Below are 25,913 nucleotides of genomic sequence, written 5' to 3' on the forward strand. Positions count from 1 at the left end.
CAATCACCCCGCCTGCGACAGGGAGAGCAGCGCCTACAGCTCCTCCTGGCCGATGGCCAGGCTGCCCTTCTGCACCTCCAGTTCCTCGGCACTGACCATCGACGGGTCAATGGCCGCATATTTGGTTCCGTGGAATTGCAGCAAATGTATCTATAGAAATGGAGAATCATTATTATCATTTTTTTGAAAAGTGTCTTTTTGCAGTGCAGGGCCTTGAGCGTGCTAGGCAAGCATTCTACCACCCAGCTACACTCCCGGCCCAGGACTGATTTTTCTGCAGTGCTGGGATGAAGCCCAGGGCCCGAGGCGTGCTGAAACACTCTGTCACCGAGCCACATCCCTACCCTCCACGACACACACACTTTCATGTTTGAGACAGGGTCTTGCTATGCTGCCCAGGCTGGTCTTGAACTTGTGATCCTCCTGCCTCAGTCTCCCAAATCGCTGGGAATAAGTGTCTGTATCACCATGCATAGCCAGATTTAAAAAAAAAAAAAATTATGCTATTTAAATTGAACCTAGAAGGGTTCTACCACTGAGCTACACCCCCAGCTTTTTTAACTTTTTATTTTGAGACAGGGTCTCACTAAGTTGCCCAGGCTGGCCTTGAAGTTGTGATCCTCCTGCTTCAGCCTCCAGAGTCAGAGAATACAGGTGTGTACCATTATGCCCTGCCCAGAATCATGATTTTAAGTACTGGGAATTGAAGCTGGGGACATTCTATTACTAATGTATAACCCAGCCCTTTTTACTTTTTTTGTGTATGTTTGGTAATGGGAATAGAACCTAGAGGCATTCTACCTCTGAGCTTCACCCTCAGACTGACTTTATTTTGTTTTATATTAGTTTTTGTGGTGCCAGGGATGAAACGCAGAGGCATTCTACCTTCAAGCTATACCCCGGCCCTATTTTTTATCTTTATTTTATTTTTTTTTAATTTTTGGTGGTACTGGGGCTGGAACCCAGGGGCTTTCTATCTCTGGGCTATACTCCCAGACCTATTTTTTATACTTTATTTGGAAACAGGGTCTAAGTTGCTGAGAGCCTCACTCAGTAGCTGAGGCTGGCTTCAAACCTGTGCAATTCTCCTGTCTCAGTCTCCCAAGCGCGGGGATTACAAGCTTGCGCCACCATGCCCGGCTATTTGTCTTTTATTTTGAAACAGGGTCTCACTGAGTTGCAGAGGCCCTCACTAAGTAGCTGAGGCTGGCCGCGAACTGCTATCCTCCTGTCTAAGCCTCCCAAATGCTGGGATTACAAGCGTGTGCCACCACGTCTGGCTTATTTCTTATTTGGAAACAGGGTCTCAATAGGTTGCTGAGAGCCTCACTAAATTGCTGAGGCTGCCCTTGAACCTGTGATCCTCCTGTCTCAGCCTCCCAAGGACTACTAGGATTACGAGCATGTGCCACCCTACCTGGCTTTGCTTTTTATTTTGAAACAGGGTCTAAGTAGCTGAGGCTGGCTTTGAAACTGGGATCCTATCTCAGCCTCCTAAATACTGGGATTACAGGTGTGTGTCACCATGACTACCTCAGAATCATCATTTTTAATAGTTACATTACAGAGCATAATGTGTACTGCCTATTACAACAAGCTCAGTTGGCAGACTTGGCATCATAGCAGGACCCTGTCTCAAAATTTAAAAAGGGCTGGGGATACATCTCAGTGGTAGAAAGGTCCGCATTTCAATGTCTAGTATCTCAAAACAAAACAAGTGGGGCGTGGTGGTGCACACTTATAATCCCAGCATCTGAGGCTGAAACGAGATGATCGCAGTTTGCGGACAGCCTCAGCTACTTAAGTGAGGCCCTTTACAACTCAATGAAATCCTGTTTCAAAATAAAGAATAAAAAATAGGGCTGGGGGTGTAGCGTGGAGGTAGAATGCCCCTGGGTTCCACCCCAGACCCACACACACAAAAAAAAAAGTTACAGACTAGCCAGGTGTGGTGGAATATGCTCTTAATTCCACTGCTCCTGAGTGTGAGATGGGAGGATTGTAGATTCGCAGATTCGAGACCAGCCTCAGCTACTTACTGAGGCCTTCTGTAACTTAGTAAGACCCTGTTTCACAATAAAGAATAAAAAATAGAGCTAGAATGCCCTGGGTTTAACCCCCAGTACCACAAAATATAATAAAATTACAGACTAGTTAGAAAAGCATTAGTAAATGCAGAAAAAAGTCAAAGAACTTTTATTTATTTTACTGTACTTTATTTTATTTTATTCTCTGTGGTGCCAGGGATTGAACCCAGGGGCATTCTACCTGGGTTCCATCCCCAGTACCACAAAAATAAATAAATATATAAAAATAAACGTTCTGAGCCAGGCATGGTGGTGCATGCCTATAAGCCTAGTAACACACACACACAAAATAGCTTTACAGTCAAGTGTGGTGACACATGTCTGTGACCCCAGTACTTGGGAGGCTGAGACAGGGCGGGCTACAGGTTGAGGCCAGCCTCAGCAACTTAGTGAGACCCTATTTCAAAATAAAAATAAAATAAAATTAAGCTAGGTGTACAGCACGGAGGTAGAATGCCCCTGGCTTCAATCTCCAATGACAAAATAAAAAAAATTAAAAAAATAAAAAGCTTTATGTTCAAACCATGCATGTTGGCTTCCAGGACTCTGGGACTCACCTGCACGTAAAGATTCACTTCTGCGCTCCTGCACAGGTAGGGGAAATTGCCTCCCGTTTTAAGGTGAGCTCTCCGGGCATTAGGATACAGTTTGTACATTTCTTCTTTAGCTTCAGTTGAAAGTGCGCTCTGGTCAAACACCTTAAAAAGAACACAGGACTGAAACTACTGGCTTTTTAACATGTCCTTTTCACAGGCCGCCCAAGTCTTCCTTTCTCCTGAGCGCAAGGCAGCAGGAGCCACCTCCCAGCACCTGGCCCTTCTGGCGTCACCGAGGTCCTCAGCCACAGACGCTGCTGAAAAGGTCTCTTGTATTCTTTAGGGAGAAACTCTACCATGAATTTCCTTTTTATTTCAAATATATGTAGTTAGTAGTGAGCAATAATCATTAAAAATGCCAATTAATATTAAGAGATCATAAAATCTCAAAATAAATGTTAACTAAAAGCAATTATAGAGTTGGCATGATTACACATGCTTTTTTTTTTTTTTTTTGCGGGTCTGGGGATGGAACCCAGAGGCATTTGACCTCTGAGCTACACCCCCTGCCCTATTTTTTCTTTATTTTGAAACAGGGTCTCACTAAGTTGCAGAGGGCCTCACTAAGCAGCTGAGGCTGTCCATGAACCCTGATCCCCCTGTCTCAGCCTCCCAAATGCTGGGATTACAAGCGCGTGCCACCACGCCCGGCAATTACACATGCTTGTAATCCCAGAATTTGGAGAGGTTAAACAGAGGATCACTGGTACACAGCCAGCCTCAGCACCTTAGCGAGACTCTACAACTTAGTGAGACCCTGTTTCAAATTAAAAAACTAGCCGGGCGTGGTGGTGCACACTTGTAATCCCCGCGCTTGGGAGGCTGAGAAAGGAGAATCGCACAGGTTCGGAGCCAGCCTCAGCTACTTAGTGAGGCTCTCAGAAACTTAGTGAGACCCTGTTTCTAAATAAAGTATAAAAAATAGGTCTGGGAGTGTAGCCTGGAGGTAGAAAGCCTCTGGGTTCCACCCTCACTACTATTAAAAAAAAATGGTTAAAGAGGTAAACTTTGTGATGGATTTTACAATTAAAAAAAAAAAGCTTGTATGCTGATTGGTTTTACGGGATTCTTTTTTTCTCTATGTCCTTTACTGGTGCACTGGAGCCTCGCATCACAGTGTGTTCAGTGACAGGGACCCACTACACACAGCACCTGGCGGGCTCGACAGGACCCGACTCTGCCCTTGGGAGGCACTTTTTCTTTGCTGCCCAGATGTGTAATAGCTAAAATATCTGTTCATAGGAAAGCAAAAATATACCAAAGTCAACCATGCTTCTTTAAATTTACTTTTACTAAATGGTATTATTCTTGTCGCAAAATAACAGATTATTTGGAATAAACAGAATGTCTGGAACCGATAAAGCCGAGGAAACAGAAGCCAAGGCAGCCTCTGAGGGCACACTAAAATTAAAAATGATTATATATCTTGACACACACATTTAAAAAGATAGAGCATCAGCTGGGCGTGGTGGCGCACGCTTGTAATCCCAGCATTTGGGAGGCTGAGACCGGAGGATCGCGGTTCGCGGACAGCCTCAGCTACTTAGTGAGGCTCTTTGCAACTCAGTGAGACCCGGTTTCAAAATAAAGAATAAAAAACAGGGCAGGAGGTGTAGCTCGGAGGTTGAATGCCCCTGGGTTCTATCCCCAGACCCGCAAAAAAAAAAAATAAATAAATAAATAAAATAAAATGAAAAAAAAAGATAGAGCATCTATTTTATGTAAAAGGAAGCTTACGTCCATAATGGTTACAGGGATGTCCCGAATTTTATGAGGTTCCACATAAGAATTCTGGCAGTTCAGGGTAAGTCTTGAAGCCAGTTCACTCTGACCCAAACTTTCCAACTGCAGGAAAAAAACAAGGCTTGTGAAATAACTCTTCTATACACTTCCAGTAGTTGCACAGACAATATACATGCTTATGAGGGTGGTGTGTTGCATGGGAGGGCCAGAAACCTCACCATAAGGGCACTCTCAACGTACTTGAGAGGCCCCGAGCTGGCGCTCCGGCCGCGGCCTTTTTCCACTCTGGAACCAGTCTTCCGTAGCCTTCAACCTAAACTGCATTTGGGAGGCACCCCGGCAGCCACGCCAGCCTACACCTCCCAGGGACAGGTAGACACTAACAGACCTTCAAGCTGGAGAGGCCTCAGAAACCACCTGCCATTACTTCCTAAGAGCAAGGTGACAGACCTGGCTCGTCAAATTTACCTGAGAGGCCGAGGAGGCAGTGAAATAGATTCTCACGCCTTCACACCCAAGGACTCTACGTGGACGGTCTTACGTGAGCCTTGGCATCTGTTTTTTCTTTAAGTTGCCCAGGTAGGCTCTCGAATTTGATTCTCTTGCCTTAGCCACCCTGGTAGCTGAAATTATAGGCCTGTGCCACTGTGCCCAGCTAAATTGAACTACTTTTTAACTGGTACATAAATTCATTGATATTATTTATAGTAAGCCAGGCCTGGTGGCACACACTTGTAATCCCAGTACCTGGGAGGCTGAGACAAGAGGGTCACAGACTCAAGGCCTGCCTCAGCAAATTAGCAAGGCCCTCAGCAACTTGCGAGACCCTTTTTCAAAATAAAAAGTAAGTCACGCATGAGGCCGGGCGTGGTGGCACACACTTGTAATCCCGGCGCTTGGGAGGCAGAGACAGGAGGATTGCACAGGTTCGAAGCCAGCCGCACGCGCTGACTTAGGAGACCCTGTTTCCAAATAAAAATATAAAATAGGTCTGGAAGTGTAGCCCTGAGGTGTAGCCTGGAGGTTGAAGGGCTTCCAGGAACCCCAGTACCACCAAAAAAAAAAAAAAAAAAAAAAAAAAGTACGTCACGCGCGCTTGTGATCCCAGCATTCAGGAGGATGAGAGCGGAGGATCGCGGTTCGCAGCCAGCCTCAGCTACTGAGTGAGGCTCTCAGCAACTTAGTGAAACCCTGTTTACAAATAAAATATAAAAAAGGTCTGGGAGTATAGCCCAGAGGTAGAAAAGCCCCTGGGTTCCACCTCCAGTACCTCAGAAATAAATAAATAAATAAATAAATAAATAAATAAATAAATAAAGTAAAATATGGCTGGGGGTAAAGCTTGGCCGTAGAAGGTCCCTTAGTTCAATCCCCAGTACCAAATATTTATATACATATATTTCATATTATACATATTTCACATTATACATAATTTCATATTAACAGGGTGATGTGATGCTTAGGTACATGGATACATGTATACATTGTTATGTTTATTTTTTATTTATTTTTATTTTTATTTTATTTTGGTGGTACTGGGGTTCCTGGAAGCCCTTCTACTTCCAGGCTACACTCCCAGACGTATTTTTTATATTTTTGTTTGGAAACAGGGTCTCTTAAGCCAGCGTGGCTGGCTTCAAACCTGTGTGATCCTCCTGTCTCAGCCTCCCAAGCGCGGGGATTACAAGTGTGCGCCACCACGCCTGGCACATTGTCATGTTTAAATTAGACTAAACACAACTATTTCCTTAAATATTTCTCATTTGTTTATGGCAAAAACTTTCTTTTTTTTTTGTGGTACTGGGGACAGAACCCAGGGACTCTCTACCACTGAGTTACTCCCCAAACCCTCTTATTTTTTATTTTGAGACAGTCTGGCTAAATTGCAGAGGCTGGCCTTGAACTCATGATCCTCCTGCTTCAGCTTCCTGAGAGCTGGGATTGCAGGTATGCATCACTGTGCACAGCCCAGGGTGAAAACTTTCAATCCTTTCTTTTAGCACATTATCGTTATCTCTGGTCACCTGTATCTACACTGTATTTTTAAAAGCTATCTATGTGATTTCAGGGAACAGTTATCGGGCAGCACTAACGGAGCCAAGCCCTTCCCAATGGCATCTGTTTGATATGGAAGACTGCTTAATCGAGACCTCTATTACATGCTCAGTGAGCCTGCTGCAGCCTCAGGAAACTGGTGGGTGTGAGGACTCCAGCCCCAGGCCAGGCCTTACCCTGTCCACCATGAAGTCAATGGCATCAGCCATCAGAGGGTCCACTGGGCCAGACGAGAAGTTTCCAAGAACGATTTTTTTGAGCATGAACGCGGGCATCAGCCAAAAACTGTAAAGCAAAGACAAAGACCTGGGAGCTCAGACTCAAACAACACATACACGTGAGCAGTCACTGGACATGGAAGCTCTGCAGAGACACAAGTATCAAAGAGTTCAGCATCTACATTTTTATACACACTCTCTCAAGCTTTCAAGAGTTATGGCCAAAGTAAAACTTTACTTGAAAATACAGAATAACTATAAACAGTATTTCAAACTGCCTTCACTGACACATTCTGATGATTCCACAATTTGTTCTTCCTACTTGGACACAGCCTTTTCAACATCACACTAAGAACCATAATCCTCCCTCCAGAGAGGACCTCCTTCCAATGATGGGAAATACCGACTCTATCTTTGCAACTTACCACCCTCTTAGTCCCATATATGGACTGATGACCATGCTGTTAGCAGCGGAAAGGTGATTGAAAGCTGGAGCGGAAACACAGGGCTCCATCTAGGGGTCACAAGCGGTACCCTGCTGCTAACAGCCTTAGTCTTTGAAGGTATTGCATTCTCTTAGGCTTAAGGAAGGGAGGGCCTAGACAAAAGAGTCGCAGCCAGATTCAGGAATTATGACAAAAGATGAATGAGAGCCCATCCAAATTCCTACAGAGAAGCCAGGCTGGTGGCACACGCTTGTAATCCCAGTACTTGGGGGGCTGAGACAGGAGGGTCACAGGTTCACAGCCAGCTTCAGCAATTTTGTGAGGCTCTCAGCAACTTAGTGAGACTCTGCTTCAAATATAAAACAATAAAACAGGGATGAGGGTGTAGGTCAGAGGTAGAACACCCCTGGGTTCAATCCCTAGTAATGCGCACGCGCATACACACACACACACACACAAAAAAAAAAAAAAAAAAAAAAAAAGAAAGAAAGAAAAGAAGATCCTGCAAAGAAAGAAACGGTGCCCAGGCAAGGATCAAGGCGCCTACTGTGAGGAGGAGGAGGGCTGGAGGAGACTGTCCTAAACTGAAGAAAGTGCTAGCAAAGGGGAAATGGAGGAGAAAGACTGCGGGCTTGCATACGTGAGAAGGGAAGAATATTCAAGGGAGGAGGCGGCGGGGCTCCTGGGCTCTAGGACACCTGATACAAATTTATCACAAGGACCCCACGTAAAATTGACCGTGGGGAACAAACTGAGTTACGGGTGGATATGAACACTATGGGAATACTAAGGCAAAAGTTTTACTCAATGAAGTCTTGGGAAACGCAAGGCTCCCGCTTTTGCAAGCTTTGGCGTGTCATAGCAGGGACAGCACCCTAACGCAGTTTCTTGAATACGTCAGTGCCTGATGGCCCTTGGGGGAAGATCGCCCATGTAAACTAAGTGCTCATGTAACCTTCCCACCAGGACAACTCAACATCAAGGTCCTGCCTGAGCTGACCCTGCTGAGTCCACAGCACAAGTGCCGCCTGTCATACCCGAGGGGTAAGGCCCGCTGCGTGCACACGTGGGGCTCCAGCAAGGCAAAGATGCTTTCTGGATGCTTTCAAGGATGCTTTCAAGGATGGCGATGCTCTCTGGAGACTCGACAAGGGATAGACCCACCCTGAGAAGTTCCTTTGTGTTTATGAGGGAGCAGTGGGGCCTGAACCTAAGGGCACTCTACCCCACAGCTACACTCACCCAGCCCTTTGTATGTTTTTTAAGATGGGTCTCATTCAATTACTGCATGCTGCCTCAAACCTACAATCCTCCTGTCTCAGCCTCCTGGGATTACAGGAGTACACTATAGCATCAGGTTTGAAGTTTCTTAATATGGGACTTATTAAACCCTACAGTTTCCATATAAAACCCCCATTCTCCAGGTCAAAAATGGCACATTCCACTGAGTATCAGTACATTCCCTGTCTATGGAGAATAAGCAAGACTGCCGAGGACCTGCACCAAGTGGTCCCAACCCACACGGTGCTGTCAACTGCTCTGGGAAAACGGGGTGATTTCCAGTTCTGGGCCTCAGGGATGCCTTTTTACAATTCTAGAACAAAACCAATTGCAAGAACTATTTGCATTTGAGTGGCAGGACCCATGTGCTCACTCTACTCAAGAATACTGTCGGTGCCAGGCATGTGGTACACACCTGTAATTCCAGTACTTGGGAGGCTGAGACAGGAGGACACAGGTTCAAGACCAGCCTCGGCTATCTAGTGAGGCCCTCTGCAGCTTAATTAGGCCCTGTTTCAAAATAAAGAATAAAAAATAGAGCTGGGGCATGTAGCTCAGAAGTAGAATGCCCCTCAGCCCAACCCCCAGTTATTATTAAAAAAAAAAAAAGGGCTGGGGGTGTAGCCTGGAGATAAAGGCCCCTAGGTCCCACTCCCAGGATACACACACACACACACACACACACACACACACACACACACACGGAACCAGTTTAACTTGGGAGATAAGGCACTGCCAGTTACCTGGACTAGGGTAGCTCCCTGAAGCAGCTCAAACTGAGTCCTTCAGAGTGCTCTGTGGTGGGACCTAGGGGCCCATTTAAATGAAGATGGTCACCTCAGCATGGTCACGTCTTACTTTGGCCCCTTCTGAGTCTGCGCTTTAGCTCTGGGTGGACTGGATATGTTTACTATAGAGGGGTGTGGACACTTAGGGACACCCTCCTTTAAGGTCCTACGTGGAGACATACAGAAAGGATCTTATCAATGGTACTAGCGCCCTGTAGAAAGCAGAGGGTTATCCCAAATGGGAGCTCAACTCAGTTCTAAGCTGCATCCCAAAAAAGGTACTTTGGTTGTGTCTGGACAAACAGCGGAAGGCTGACTAAGATTAATCTGGAGTTGGGCGTGGTGGCACATGGTTGTAACCCCAGGATTTAGGAGGCTGAGAAAGGAGGACTGCCGGTTCACGGCCAGCCTCGGCTGCTTAGTGCGGACCCCCACAACTTAGTGAGACCCTGTTTCAAAAATAAAAGAATAAAAATATAGGGCTGGGGGTGTAGTTTGGAGGTAGATACCCCTGGGTTCAATCCCTAGTACCACCAAAAAAAAAAAAGGAAGATTAATCTGGCCTAGAGGGAAACCCCGATGCAGAACATCTGATGATGGGGGAAAGGCTGGCTTTATGGGGAAGGAATAGAAAATGATACTACACAGTTGTCAGATCCCTTCTGTGAAGAATCAGAACTAAGGTTATACAAGCAAGCGTTCACCCGAACAGCCAAGACTTCCGGCCTCGGGTGAAGCAGTTCCACCCGAATCGCCCGGCCTTTGCACACTCTCAGCAGGAAGTGCCCAGAGAGGTCATCGCCCCTTGTGCCACAGGACTGTGAAACGGATACTGACCGTGGGAACAACGTGGCAGTGACTAGCCTTTGATGAAAGGGCTGGGCACGCAGCCCTGGTTAACTGTTTGCATTAGCAGCACAAGCCAATAGATTACCAGCTACCAGGTTTCTTCCTGAAGACAAAGGAACTTACAAGTGGTGTTAAGAAGGTCGTTCAGAACGCCCGTCCACCATTCCTGGTCTTGCTGGCTTACTGAATAAATCTTTTTCTTGGCCTCAAAACTTGTCCTGTTGTCCTGGATGCACAAGGCCCTTTTTGAGTGGTGAGTAAATAGACTTGGGTTTGGTAATAGGTTTTTTTCTTTTTTTTTTTTTAGGGTAGAGCCTACCTTTGCTCGCAATGAAAGAACATAGTAAGCCAGCTTTAAGTGCCACTCTAAACCTATCAAGCCAATTAAATGGTAAACTCAGTAAAGGATGCTCTGAGCACACAGCACCCAGCGGCTGCCGCCAACACACTCCACCATTCTCACAGTTCTGACGGGCACAACGTGGAGATCATCTGGTGGTGGACGGCGCGCTACTGTCTGTCCACTGGAGAAGACGGTGCAGGGGAATGATGCAGACAGGGAAGAAGAGCAACGTGTACAAAGGTTTGTAGCAGAACATGATAAAGAAAATGGGAAAACCAAGGGTCTAACGGAACTGTCAGTCAATGCACAGAGCTGTCCCCACGAGGTAAGCAGGACAAGCAGGACGGTATCCGCTGTCACACTGAGGAGAAACCACCTGTGTGAATTCAAACAATGATTCTAGAACAATGGAAATAGCCGAACTCGGAGTTTATTCAATTGTTTTGTTTTGCAAAGGTAATTTTCTAATTTTAAAAGCCACGGAAGTTGCAAAAGATGCAAAATAAGAACCTTCCCTTTCCACCACACCCCCACCCAAAACTTAAAAGATTCAAGAGAACAAAACTCGTAAGTTTTTAGCCCAATATTTATATTCTTACCTGTTTGCAGTCCATGTCTGGTTAAAGATGGAGGTGTCACTGAATGAATTGCAGAGGATGAGGGAATGGACTCTAGGAGATTTGTGAGTGTATTCAGCAAATTTCTGGGCTAAAAAGCCTCCCAAAGAAGCCCCAAACAAATGAACCTAATTATAAACAAACATAAGACAGATCCTGAAACTGATCAATCCTGACCCGGGAATCCCAAAGGAAAGTCGCTTCGATTATCAGTAACCACAGAATATGATGTCATCGTTACCCAAAAGACTGAATAATCTATAGCAGTTAGAAATTCAGAAAATAATGCATTTAGATGTAATTTATAAAGCCGGGTGTGGTGGCGCACGCTTGTAATCCCAGCACTTGGGAGGCTGAGACCGGAGGATCGTGGTTCGCTCACAGCCTCAGCTACTTCGTGAGGACCTCTGCAACTCAGTGAGACCCTGTTTCAAAACAAAGAATAAAAATAGAGCTGGGGGTGTAGATTGGAGGTAGAATGGCCTTGGGTTCCATCTCCAGTATCACACACACAAATAAAGGACTTGGGGGGTGTAGCTTGAAATGCCCCTGGATTCAATCCACAGTACCACAAAAAAAAAAAAAAAAAAAAAAGAAAAGAAAAAGAAAATGACAATGAAAAAAGAAACTGAACCTTGGGGCACTCTACCTCTGAGCTACACCCAACCCTATTTAAATTTTTATTTTCAAGCTGGGCGTGGTGGCTCATGCTTGTAATCCCAGTGCTTGGAAGGCTGAGACAGGAGGATCACACAGGTTCGGAGCCAGCCTCAGCTACTTAGAGAGGCTCTCAGCAACTTAGTGAGACCCTGTTTCGAAATAAAGTATAAAAAAATAGGTCTGGGAGTATACCCCAGAGGTAGAAAAGCCTCTGGGTTCTACCCCCAATAACCACCAAAAAAAATTTTTTTTAAATTTTCAAACAGGGTTTCACTAAGTTGCAGAGGACCAAACTAAGATGCTGGGGCTGGCCATGAACCTGTCATCCTCAAGTCTCAGCCTCCCAAGTACTGGGATTATAAGCATGAGCCACCACATCCAGCTTTGGAGCATTTAAAATTTTAGATTTTCAGGTTAGGTGTGCCCAAGTGGGAGAATATGCAAATAATCTCAAGCATTTTAGATGAGGATACTCCACCTGCACTGATTCATGCTACAGTATAAAAGAACCTCAAAAACATTACGCTAAGTGAAAAAAGACAGTTAACAAAGACTCAAATATCATGTGATTACATTTATGTAAAATACCCAGAATGGACAAATCCATAGAGAAAGAAAATAGACTAGACTGCAGAGCTAGGAGCAAGGGAGATTGAAAATGGCAGCTAATAAGTCTGGGGTTTCTTTTTATTGGGTGGAAATTGTCTAAAATTGACAGTGGCTATGGATGCCCATATCTGGGAATTTATTAAAAAGCAGTGGATTTTACACTTTAAAAGGGTAATTGTATGGCTGGGGGTGGTGGCACATGCCTGTATTCACGGCTACTCAGGAGGCTAAGGCAGGAGGATTGTCAATTTGAGACCACCCTGGGCACCTTAGTGAGATCCTGTCTCAAAATAAAAGGACTGGGGATGTAGGTCTGTGGTGGAGCAGCCCTGGGTTCAACCCTCAGTACTACTAAATAAATAATTAAATAAACAGACAAATCAAGCTGTACAAAATAAAAACTGTACTGCAGCTAGGCGTGGTGGCATACACCTGTAATCCCTGTACTTGGGCGGCTGAGGCAGGAGGATCGCAGGCGGAAGGACAGCGTCAGTGAATAGTAAGACGTATCCACCTAGCGAGACCCTATTTCCACATAAGAAATAAAACCGGGCTGGGGCACAGCCTGAAGGCAGAATGCCTCTGGGTCAATCCCCAGTGCCACCAAAAAAATAAATAAGTAAATAAATAAGTAATTTTTAAAAAGTTGTATTTAAATCACACATGTGGGGAAGGAAGGAGGGAAACTGACCCGGTGCTGGGCACAAGCCTGCTCCCATCACTTTGAACCTCACTATAATACATAACCTTAATGCAGCGTGCAAAGAGCTAAAATGCATGTTTAAAAGATAAAATGAAGCCTGTCTTGAAAATACATAGATAAATCACATGTACTCACTTTATCCAACTGTAAATGGTCTAAAAGTTTTCTGAATCCATCACAGAATTCAAGATGGTCCCAATAGACGGGATACTGCAACTGAAATAACAATTTTTAATGTTTTAAAAACTGTAAAACTGCGACTCCTAGCTAAAAATTTAGGACTCGGATAATACCACTTCTCACTCAAGTTTTGCTTCCTATTCAAATTTGTGAAAATGAGCACTCACCATCTGAACGCCACTCATATGTTACCCAACAGCAGTATATATGTGTGTGTGTGTGTGTGTGTGTGTGTGTGTGTGTGTGTGTGTGTGTATAAATAACCAAGGACTGAACCCAGAGGCATTTTACCTCTGAGCTAAACCCCCAGCCCAATTTTCTTTTTTTAAACTTTTCCCGATTTCATTTCTTATTTGGAAACAGGGTCTGAGTGCAGAGGGTCTTGCTATGTTGTCAAGGCTGGCTTCGAACCTGCGATCCCCATCTCAGCCTCCCAAGTACTGGGAATAGAAGCGTGCACCACCACACCCGGCTTCCTAACAGCAATATTTAAAAAGAATAAAAACACTGTAGTGAAATTATGTGCACAACAATTTCAGTTCACTTTAATTTTCTTTCCAAATAGCTGAGAGAAGCCTGAAGCCCAAGGGCGAGGACAGCAGAGCTTTCTTTACAAGCAAGGAAGCAGTTTTCCTTTCAGCCCGATTTCCCTCTGAGCTGAGGACATGATGCTCAAAGTGCTCAGGAGGACTGGAAATCAAATCTGACCTGAGGAGCACTCCCTCTTTTTGGTAGCATTAAGGGGCGTTCAATAAAATTGTTCTTCTTTTAATTGACTTAGTCATTCTATTGGACTTCCTGTACTTTCATTTCTGACAAAAAAAAAAAAAAAAAGAATATGGTACTTGACCCTAAGCAGCCTATTAATGCTGGCAATGACGAAGAAGTACACATCACAGGTTCATTTCTGGGCCACTCAGTCTTGTTCCTAAGAATTCTTTTTTTTTTTTTTTTTGGTACTAGAGATTGAACCCAAGGTTGGATTTTGGATTTTGGAAGAGGGTCTCAGGTTCAAGGCCAGCCTCAGCAACTTAGGGAGATCCTGCTTCCAAATAAAAAAAATTCCTTGTACCTCAAAAACAAACAAACAGGGTCTTGCTAAGTTGCTAAGGCTGGCCTCAAACCTGACGTCCTACCTGTCTCAGTCTCTCAAATACTGAGATTCCCAGTGTGTGCCACTGCGCCTGGCTAGAGCCTTTTCTTATAATATAAAATCCATCTGACATAAGCGGGAGGCTGAGACAGGAGCATCCAGGTTCGCGGCCAGCCTCAGCTACTTAGTGAGGCCCTCCACAACTCAGTAAGACTCTGTTTCAAAACAAAGAATAAAAAATAGGGCTGAGGTGTGGTTCAGAGGTAGAATGCCCTGGGGTTCAGCACCACACACACAAAAAATCCATATGACAGTCTTGTTTAAGCACTTAGACTCATTTCATCATGAAAAAGATTACTGGAATAGATACTGCCATATGAATTAAGGATAATTTTAGATTGATGTATTACTTTTATTATAAAATTCTATTTGTGGATAAGACTTCCACCATTCGGACACAGGATGAACAGATTCTCTCTAGTAGAAAATTTGAGAATTTGAGTCAGATGATAGCCCAAAATAAAGGAGATATTTTTATAAAGGCTTTAATTTAAAAATATCAACACCAGAATGGGGATGTAGCTCAGTGGTAACGTGTGTGCTTAGCATGGACAGGACCTGGAGTTTAATTCCCAGCACACACTCGTGCATGTGCACGCGCATGCACACACACACACACACACACACACACACCACCACCACCACCACCACCACCACCACCACCACCACCACCACCAACAACAACAACAACAACAAATACCCTACACCGTATGCAGGTGAGAAAATTGAATGCAACTTATCACACAAAACTGAGTATAAATTAAACTAGGAAAACGTGAGCCAGGCATGGTGGCGCACACTTGTAATCCCAGTACTTGGGAGGCTGAGACAGGAGGATCACAGGTTCATGGCCAGCCTCAGCTACTTAGTGAGACCCTGTTTCAAAATAAAGAATAAAAATTAGGGTTGGGGTTATAGCTCAGAGGTAGAATGCCCCTGGGTTCAATTCCCAGTACTGCCAAGGGAAAACAACAACAAAAACACTAGGGAAATGGAACTAAAATCAGTGGATTGTGTTAGCATCAATATTCTAGCCGTAATATCATCGTATAGTTTTCTGGGTGTTTTTGGTACTGCGAATGAAACCCAGAGGCAGTCTATCTCCAAGTTACACCCCCAACTCAATTTTAATTCTTATTTGGAAACAGGGTCTCACTAATTTGCAGAGACCTGGCTAAATTGCTAAGGCTAGCTTTGAACCTGTGAGCTTTCTGTCTCAGCCTCCCAAGTACTGGGATTACATCTGTGAGCCACTGCTGCCAGCTTGTTCTATAGTTTTATAAAATGTTTCCACGGGGAAAAATGGACAAAGTGTAAGAGGAGTATTTCTCTGTATTATTTTTTTGTGGTACGAGAGATTTAACCTAGGGTCTCACATGTAGGCAAGACCTATCACTGAGCATCATTTCCCAAACCCTGCTTTTTTTTTTTTTTCTTTAAAACATATTTTAGCCGGGCGTGGTGGCGCACGCTTGTAATCCCCGCGCTTGGGAGGCAGAGACAGGAGGATCGCGCAGGTTCGAAGCCATCCGCGCGCACTGGCTTATGAGACCCTGTTTCCAAATAAAAAAGTATAAAAAATAGGTCTGGGAGTGGAGTGTAGCCCGGAGGTAGAAGGGCTTCCAGGAACCCCAGTACCACCAAAAAAAAAAACAAAAAAAAAAAACATATTTTAGTAGAAAACTTACAGGAACAGAAGAGAAGACAGGTAACATTAAAAAACAAGTACTTGAAGCTGGGCATGGTAGCACACACCTGTAATCCTAGCACTGGGGAGGTTGTGAAAGGAGAACTGCAGGTTCTAAGCCAGGCTCAGCAACTTAGAGATCCTGCTTCAAACTGAAAAATAAAATAGGGCCGGTGGTGTAGCTTGGAAGTAGAAACAATCCCTAGTACCAAACTAAACAAAACAAAACGCGTACTTGCATGTAGAACAACTCAAGAACAATAGAGTGAATGGATGGACTCTGCTGCATAATATCAACACTACAAACAACATTTTGTGGCCATCAATAAAAAATTGGTTGTTTTTTTTTTAAACTTCAAAAGTAAGCCGGGCATGGTGATGCAGGCTTGTAATCCCAGTATCTGGGAGACAGAGACAGGAGGATCTCAGGTTCACAGCCAGTCTCAGCTACTTAGTGAGGCCCTTCACAACTCAGTGAGACACTGTTTCAAAATAAGGAATAAAAAATAGGATTGGGGATGTAGCTCAGAGGTAGGTAGAATGCCCCTGGGTTCAATCACCAGTATAGCCAAAAAAAAAAAAAAATAATAATAATAATAATGATATTTTTTCAAAAGTAGTGATATATGCCTGTAATCTAAATACTTGGGAGGCTGAGACAGGAGGGTCACAGGTTCAAGCCCAGCCTCAGCAATTTAGCAAGACACTTAGCAACTTACACTCTGTTTTAAAATAAATGTCAACAAAGAAAAAGGGCTGGTGATGTAGCTCAGAGGTAGAATGTCCCTGGGTTCAATTCCTAGTATAAAAAAATTTAAAATAAAAAGATAAAAGTAGCTGGGCGTGGTGGCTCATGCTTGTCATCCCAGCATTCGGGAGGCTGAGACCCAGAGGATAGCACTTTGTAGATAGCCTCAGCTACTTAGTGAGGCCCTCTGCAACTCAGTGAGACCTGGTTTCAAAATAAATAATAAAAAATAGGGCAAGGGGTGTAGCTCGGAAGTCAAATGCCCCTGAGTTCCATCCCCACACCTGAAAGAAAAAAAAAAAAAAAAGAGCTGGGCATGGTGGCGCACGGTTGTAATCTCAGCATTTAGGAGCCTGAAACCAGAGGATCGTGGTTCGTGGACAGCTTCAGCTACTTAGTGAGGCCCTCCACAACTTAGTGAGACCCTGTTTCAAAATAAAGAATAAAAAATAAGGCAGGGGATGTAGCTTGGAGGTCAAATGCCCCTGGGTTCCATCCCCAACCAGCCAAAAAAAAAAAAAAAAAAGATAAAAGCCGGCATTATCTAGAAAAAATTAACAGGTTTGCCAGGCATGGTGGCATACCTATAATCCCAGGCCTTGGGAGGCTGAGACAAGAGGATTGTAGTTTCAAGAACTATCTCAGCATCTTAGCGAGACCTTGCTTCTAAATAAAACATAAAATGGGGCTAGGGCATAGCTCAGAGGTAGAATGCTCCTGGGTTCATCCAGTACAAAAAAATAAAAAGTAGAAAAATAAAAAAGGGCTGGGGCTTAGCACAGAGATAGAATGCCTATTGGTTCAATCCTTAGCATCAAGAAGAAAAGAATAAGCCGGGCGTGGTGGCTCACGCTTGTAATCCCAGCATTCGGGAGGCTGAGACTAAAGGATTGTGGTTCGTGGACATCTTCAGCTACTGAAGTGAGGCCCTCTGCAACTTAGTGAGACCCTGTCTCAAAATAAAGAATAAAAAGTAGGGCAGGAGTATAGCTTGGAGGACGAATGTCCCTGGGTTCCATCACCAGACCCACCAAAAAAAAAAAAAAAAAAAAAAAGAATAGCTGGGTATAGTGGCACATGCTCGTAATCCCCGTGCTTGGGAGGCTGAGACAGAAGGATCGCATAGATTCAAAGCCAGCCTCAGCTACTTAGTGAAGGCTCTCAGCAACTTATTGAGACCCTGTTTCCAAATAAAATAAAAATTGGTCTGGGAGTATAGCCCGGAGGTAGAAAGCCCCTGGATTCCACCCCCAGTACCACAAAAAAAAAAAAAAAAAGAAAAAAGAAAAAGAAAGAAAGAAAGAAAGAAAGAAAAGAATAGAGAGAAAGGAAAACAAAAGAAATTTAACAAGTTTATGTTATAAAACTGCCAGGCTAGCCAGGCGTTGGGGCGCACGCTTGTAATCCCAGCATTCGGGAGGCTGAGACCAGAGGATCCCGGTTCACGGACAGCCTCAGCTACTTAGTGAGGCCCTCTGCAACTTAGTGAGACCCTGTTTCAAAATAAAGAATAAAAAATAGGTCAGGGGGTGTAGCTTGGAGGTCCAATGCCCCTGGGTTCCATTCCCAAACCCCCCCCCACAAAAAAAAAAAATTGCCAGGCTGGCCGGGCGTGGTGGCACACGCTTGTAAACCCAGTACTTAGGAGGCTGAGATAGGAGAATCGCAGGTTAGTGGCCAGCCTCAACCACTTAATGAGGCTCTCAGCAACTTAGTGAGACCCTGTTTCCAAATAAAATATAAAATAGGCCTGGGAGTGTAGCCCAGAGGTAGAAAGCCCCTGGGTTCCACCCTTAGTACCACACACACACACACACACACAAAAAAAAAAAAAAAAAAAAAACCAAAAAAATAAAACCAAATTGCCAGGCATGGGTGGCACATGCTTATAAACCTAGTACTTGGGAGGCTGAGACAGAAAGATTGAGACAGAAAGATTGCAGGTTTTCAGCCAGCCTCAGCAATTTAGTAAGGCCCTTTGCAACTTAATGAGACCCTGTTTCAAAATAAAACATAAAATAGGACTGGGTGTATAGCTGAAAGGTAGAATACACCTGGGTTCAATTTCCATACACATACACACACACACACACACGTGCGCGCGCGCGCGCACACACACACTATCATTTACAGTAAAAAATAAATAAATAAAATTCATGGGAGCCAGGCATGGTGGCGCTCACCTGTAATCCCAGTATTTGGAAGGCTGAGACAGGTTTGAGGACAGTTTTAGCAATTAGTGGGATTCTCATCAACCTAGTGAGACAGTTTCAAGATAAAAAAAGAAAAAATAGGGCTGGAGATATAGCTCAGAGGTAGAATGCCCCTGGGTTTAATCCCTAGTATCCCCACCCACCCCCACACACAAAATTAAAAGTAAAAACAGGCTAGCCAGGCGTGGTGGTGCACACTTGTAATCCCAGGATTTGGGAGGTTTTGACAGGAAGATCACGGTTCGTGGACAGCCTCAACTACTTAGTGAGGCCCTCTGCAACTCAGTAAGACCCTGTTTCAAAATAAAGAATAAAAAAATTGGGCTGGGGGTGTAGCTTGGAGGTAGAATGTCCCTGGGTTCAATTCTCAGCACTGTAAAACAACAACAACAACAACAAAAACAACACACACACAGAAAAACAGGCTAGGGAGTAGCTAGGCGTAGAATGCATCTGGGTTCAACCGTCAGCACCGAAAAAAAAAAAAAAAAAAAAAAAGGCATGGGGTTCAGCATTCTGATAAAATCTTTGTGATAGTTTTTTCAAGAAACCTGCCAACTCCCCCCCCCCCTCTCCAAAGTGCTGAGGCTCAAACCCAGAGCATGTGTGTGCTGGGCAAGCAAGCTGCTCCACTGGGCCACATCCCTAGCTTCACTTTTGACATTTCCTTGATTATTCTATAGCTAATAAAAAGGGAAAGCCCATGCCAGGAACCTTAAGGGCAAAGAAATATCGAGCAAGAGCCAGGCGTGGTGGCTCACGCTTGTAATCCCAGCATTCGGGAGGCTGAGACAGGAGGATCTCGGTTTGCGGGCAGCCTCAGCTACTTAGTGAGCCCCTTTGCAACTCAGTGAGACCCTGTTTCAAAATAAAGAAGAAAAATTAGGGCTGAAGCTCAGAAGTAGAATGCCCCTGGGTTCCATCCCCAGTACTGCAAATAAAATAATATAAGGCAGAAGCCAAAGCTTTTGGGGCCAATAAACACAGTCAGTATTTGCCTATGTTCTCCAGAAGGACAGAGCCCTGAGGGCTGAGCAGAAACAGAAGCACAAAAGAACACAACTCTGAATTGAAGCAATGATACTTACAGCTATCACCCGGTAACCCCATCCAGTCAAAGCCAAAATTTGCCGGAAAAATACATCTGCAGTTCCGCTGACAGGGGGGAGGAAGATCAGAGGACACCTGATACTTCTGGGGCCCGCATCATAGAGTGACCAAATCTTACTGTCATCATCGTCTACAATAATCTGGAGGGAAAGGTTCAAGGAAAAAAATGGAAGATCTTATGAACTGGGTTTTATCTTGTTGATTTACAATATAACTTCACTGACGACTTGAATAGTTCTGCCTTGTTTTGAGGTAACCTGGCTAGCACATGCAACAAAGGCTTTCATTTCCTTTTCTTTCCTCAGTGCTAAGATTCCACATAACTGCTTTCTGAGCTTTTAAAGAGTTGCCTTTCCTCCACTTATAACAGGAAGACGTCTGCCCTGTTAACCACTACACAGTACGTGGCATCTCATTTCGTCCTCACACTTGAGGGCAGTACGCAGTCCTTCTCTGGCGGCCCTGCAGACTGGCTGGGTCAGCAGGGTCACCACGTAAACAGGGGAGGCCGAGCCTCCAGGCTCTGGGGAGCACTGGGGAGGCAGCACCAGCTCAGGGGCCAATTCGGGGGCCCAAGGAGACCAAGCTTGAGAGCCAGAGGAGACCCTCCCACAGAGGAGGAGGCAAGTGTCCCTGTCCTGGGAGAAGGCATCAAACCTCAGTCAGGCCCAGGGAGGAGGCGCAGGGAGAAACGGAAATGGAGGGGAAGGAGGTCATCAGAAACCTTCCAGATTTAGTGGTTTTACAGCCAATATGAGAAAAGATGAACATTAAATGAGCTGAGGAAAGTTAAGCGCTCAGCACAGAGCCTGGCAGAGACGGATTAAGCCTCAATAGGTGCTAAGTATCATTAATCGCTCCATGAACACTGAGCGATGCCAACTCAAATCAATATTTATCCTACTTTTGTATTAAAAAACTCAAGGCTTGCAGGTTCTTTGTTCTGATTATGGACCCCACAGAGCCACCCCGTGGGGAGCACACTAACCGGGGTCACAGGCATCACTGGGACAGATAAATGGAGCAAGGCGAAGTCCAGAGACACCAAACCATTTCCTCTTGGTCTTCCCCACTCACAGTCAGGAGAAGTTCATGCTCCTGACCTGCATTTTGCCACTTACAGTTTTGCTTTTCATGAGTCTTTCTTTTTTTTTTTTTAACTTTTTATTGGAGAATTGTAGTCATACATCTTTTCTTTTGGTGGTACTGGGGTTCCTGGAAGCCCTTCTACCTCCGGGCTACACTCCCAGACCTATTTTATATTTTTATTTGGAAACAGGGTCTCTTAATCCAACGCGGCTGGCTTCGAACCTGCGCGATCCCCCTGTCTCCGTCTCCCAAGCGCGGGGATTACAAGCATGCGCCACCACGCCTGGATGTAGTCATACATCTTAATGGAGTACAAGATGGTGGAGGTATACATGCATGCATCACCCAATTAGCCCATATCATGTATCTTTCTGCTATAATTGCAGTTTTTATTTTTATTTAATATATTTATTTTGTGTGTGGTACTGGGGTGGAACCCAGGGGCTTTTCTACCTCTGGGTTATACTCCCAGACCTATTTTATACTTTATTTGGAAATAGGGTCTCACTAAGTTACTGAGACCCTAACTCAGTAGCTGAGGCTGGCTTTGAACCTGTGTGATCCTGTCTCAGCCTCCCAAGCGCTGGGATTACAAGCGTGCACCACCACGCTCGGTTTATAATTGCAGTTTAAAAAAAATTCTTAATGACCGTTGACAGCGCACAGAACAAATCCCAATCTTTTTGTTGTTGTTGCTGTTATACTGAGGATTGCACCCAGAAGCACTCTACCTCCACACCCCCAGCCCTTTTTATTTTTTTATTCTGAAACAAGGTCTCACTACGTTCCCACATGGTGGCCTCACACCTGCAATCCTCCTGCCTCAGTTTCCCAAGTACTGGGATTACAGGTGTGCATCACCACACCCAGCACAAATCCCAATCTTGAAGTAATAAACTCATATAAGATGATCACATCTCGAAAATTTTCTAGAGAATTATTTTAATGGTTCAATTTGGAAGAATAATGCAAACAGAAAGTTTTGAAATAAAATATTTATACAAGTATGTTCTGAGAAGTGACAGGGAGCATAAGCCATAAATACTTAAGTTCTGAACATAAGCCATAAATATTTAAGCGTGTTTATCACTTCAACTTTCTCAGTGTTCCCTGAATGATCACTTGGTCAGAATACTTTTAAAGGGGTTCTTTTTATTTTTTTGAGCTGGGTATAGTGGCGCACACTTATAATCCCAGCATTTGGGAGGCTAAGACCGGAGGATCACAGTCGCAGACAGCCTCAGCTACTTAGTGAGGCCTTCTGCAACTCAGTGAGACCCTGTTTCAAAATAAAGAATAAGCCGGGTGTGGTGGCACATGCTTGTAATCCCAGCATTTGGGAGGCTGAGACCTGGAGGATCGCAGTTGGCGGACAGCCTCAGCTACTTAGTGAGGCCTCTGCAACTCAGTGAGACCTGGTTTCAAAATAAAGAAAAAAAAAAATAGGGCAGGGGGTGTAGCTCGGAGGTCAATGCCCCTGGGTTCCATCCCCAGACCCGTACAAAAAAATAAATAAATAAATAAAAATAAAGAATAAAAAATTGGGCAGGGGGTGTAGCTTGGAGGTCAAATGCCTCTGGGTTCCAGCCCCAGACCTGCAATAAATAAATAAATAAATAAATAAATAAATAAATAAAATAAAGGGGTTCTTCTTTTTGGTCTTTTTGGAACGGGGATTAAACCCAGAGTGCCACACCTGGAAAGCAGGCGCTTTGCCACTGAGCTACATCCCGGCTCAGTGGCATGTAGAATGCCACTGGTCAGAATACTTTTAGAAAAATTTATGTTTGACCATTTAAAACTAGGTACAAGCTAGGTGTGGTGGCACACGCCTTTAATCTCAGTACTTGAGGGCTGAGACAGGAGGCTCACAGGTTCAAAACCAGCCTCAGCAAGTAGTGAGACTCTTACCCACCTAGTGAGACCCATTTCAAAATAAAAATACTGGGGGTATAGCTTATAGCTTGAAGGTAGAATACCCCTGGGTTCAAGCCCCAGAACCAAAAACAACAAATAAAAAACCCTTACTTCTAGAGTAGTTAGGTACATTTGGTGTTTGGGGTCTGGTGATAAGCTTGCTGAGGGAAGGAATCCATTAAGCAGAGCTTATACAAGTTACCTGAAGGGATGGGAGCCGGGGACAACCTTCCTCTGAGTGTGGGTAATAGTCTCCCAGGAAGCAAAAGGAAGGGAGCTCACCTTGGTAAGCCCAAGTTCTTCTGACTTTTTGGCCAAATTAACCTAGAATTTGTTTTGTTTGGTAATAGGGATCGAATTCAGGTGCATTCTATCTCTGACTTACACTCCAAATTCCCTTGTTCATTTTGAAACAGGGTCTTCCTAAATTGTGGAGGCTGGCCCCAAGCCTACGATCTCTTGTCTTAGCCTCCCAGGTACTGGATCAGGGGCATGCGTCACTGTGCCCAGTTTATTTTTAATACATACTCTACCATGCTGTGTGATATTAACTATGTTCATTAATTCTATGAATCTCAGTTTTTTTCAGTGGTGAGATAAAGCACCCTAGGATCACCTTGTTAAACTGCTGAAATATTTCAATAAGGAATGCAAGGAGTTCCCACAAAAGTACTGGCCTATAGTAGGTAATCTGTCTATACTTGGAGAACTGCATCTCAGAGTTCTCTGTGGAGAACAGTTTTGTTATTAATTCCAACTTGCATGATTCTTTCACAACTGTCTGCCTTGACAAAATGATTACAACAGAGACACAGATGATCTTGAGATCAAGTATTTTAATACTGCAGTTAGATTATACTCTGTGAACAACCTTTGTCTAGTGTGATTCTCAAACGTGTGAGTTTAACTTGGAACTCAGAGTCAGTAGTCAAACTTCAATAAACGTATCTAGGGTCTACAGATATCCCAGGCAAACAGGCTTCCAGAAGATGGCCAGAGCACGGTAAGTATCTCGTTACGAACACTGGAAAGTGACCCACTGTATATCCTAGATCTGCAGGAGAAAAACAGAAACTGACTCTGCTTCCTCTATAGCTGTAGCCATCGGCTTTCCCCTACACTCTGCCGAGCAATGCCCACATACCTGGTTCCTTGAATTTGTAAAAGCAAGTATAAGTACTGAGTATCCTTATTTTTTTCTATACTTTACTCTTGACTGCAACTGAAAGGGAAGTGTGAACTTTATGCTCTGTGACAGAGTCATGATACTTGGTAATAACCTTTACTCTCAAACACCACTGAGACATAGCATCTAAATCACATTCAAAAACAATACAAGATTTTGCAAATAAGATGTGTAGTAAAACCATACATACCTTTTTAAGGGGAACTGTACTTCTAAACCAGTTATAATCAGGAGAGACTTTAATCTCTCCCATGATTAGCTGAAATGGAGGTTAACCCTGCAATAAAAGCATGTGATGTTTCATGTCAAGAATTCATGTTTATATCAGAAGGAATTGTAGAATCTGGTCTAGGTATACCAACAATACTTTAAAACTAAAGAAATGAGCTCTTTTACCTTGCCAGTAGACACTTAAACTAGAAAAAATTTGGTGAAATGCAAGAAATAATTATTCCAACCCCAGAAGAGAAATCTGGTCTAAAAATTTTAAACGACTTACCAGAAATCACATGGCTATTGCAGAACTAGGGCCAGATGCAGGGCAGTCTCTCCTGATACCGTAACTGCCTGTCCTAGTTAAGTAATTCCAAACTGTAGTATTATCACCTGGCTTTTGACAGTATCTTAAGGATCTATTTTCATGAAGATGTTCTAGTCTGAAGCCAGGTGTGCTGGCACACACCTGTCATCCTAGTACTTGGGCGGCTAACACAGGAGGATTGGAGGTTCCTGGCTGGCCTTAGCAACTTAGCAAGACAATTTCAAGATTTAAAAATATGATGGGGGTGTAGATCAGAGACAGAATGCCCCTGGATTTAATGCCCAGTTCCAGAAAAAAAATAAATGTTCTCTGTCTGATTATAGAGAACAGTCTCTTTTGGAGAAAGTACAGGACACCTGTTTCCTAATAATTTCATAATATGCCATAAATAACTCTTATGAAAAATAACTTCAGAAATTCACATGTAGTTCTTCATACAAAATACAGGCAAATTAGCCAATCTCACTGATATGATTAAAAGTTGCTCAGAGCCAGGCATGGTGGTGCACACTTGTAATCAGTTGGCATGACCTGTGTGCTAAGTGAATGACCTAGGAGACTAACCTAGGCTTTCCTAGAATCTTTTTTCTTTTTCTTTTTTTTTTTGCAGTACTAAGGATTGAAGCCAGGGGCATTCTACCTCAAAGTTATACACCCAGCCCTTTTATTTTGTAATTTTTTTTTTTTTTTTTTTTTTTTTGCAGTACTGAGAATAGAACCCAGGGGCATTCTACCTCAAAGCTACACACCCAGTCCTATTTTTAAATTTATTATTTTTTTATTTTTTTATTTTTTGGTGGTACTGGGGGTGGAACCCAGAGGCTTTCTACCTCCAAGCTATACTCCCAGACCTATTTTATATTTTATTTAGAAACAGGGTCTCACTAAGTTGCCGAGAGCCTAAGTAGCTGAGGCTGGCTTCGAACCTGTGCGATCCTCCTGTCTCAGCCTCCCAAGCATGAGGGTCTTTTTATATGTGAAACAGGGTCTCCCTTAGTTGCAGAGGGTTTTGCTAAGTAGCTAGGGCTGTTTGTGAACTGTGATCCTCCTGTCTCAGCCTCCTGAATGCTGGGATTACAAGTGTGCACTACCAC

At 44.0% G+C, this 25,913-nt stretch overlaps 1 protein-coding gene across 1 annotated transcript; it reads right to left on the reverse strand.

Annotated features, from left to right (window-relative positions):
• Positions 1–33: 33 nt before the first annotated feature.
• SPG21 (SPG21 abhydrolase domain containing, maspardin) lies at positions 34–24,531 on the reverse strand (the record flags this gene model as incomplete). The annotated part of the gene is made up of 8 exons (XM_080691636.1): positions 34–150; positions 2,645–2,785; positions 4,421–4,528; positions 6,658–6,766; positions 11,006–11,151; positions 13,131–13,211; positions 20,065–20,226; positions 24,469–24,531. 8 exons carry the CDS (start codon positions 24,529–24,531, stop codon positions 34–36), a joined length of 927 nt encoding a protein of 308 aa, XP_080547762.1.
• Positions 24,532–25,913: the final 1,382 nt, after the last annotated feature.

Source organism: Muscardinus avellanarius, assembly GCF_963383645.1.
Source record: "Muscardinus avellanarius genome assembly, chromosome: 3".
Lineage (NCBI taxonomy): Eukaryota > Metazoa > Chordata > Mammalia > Rodentia > Gliridae > Muscardinus > Muscardinus avellanarius.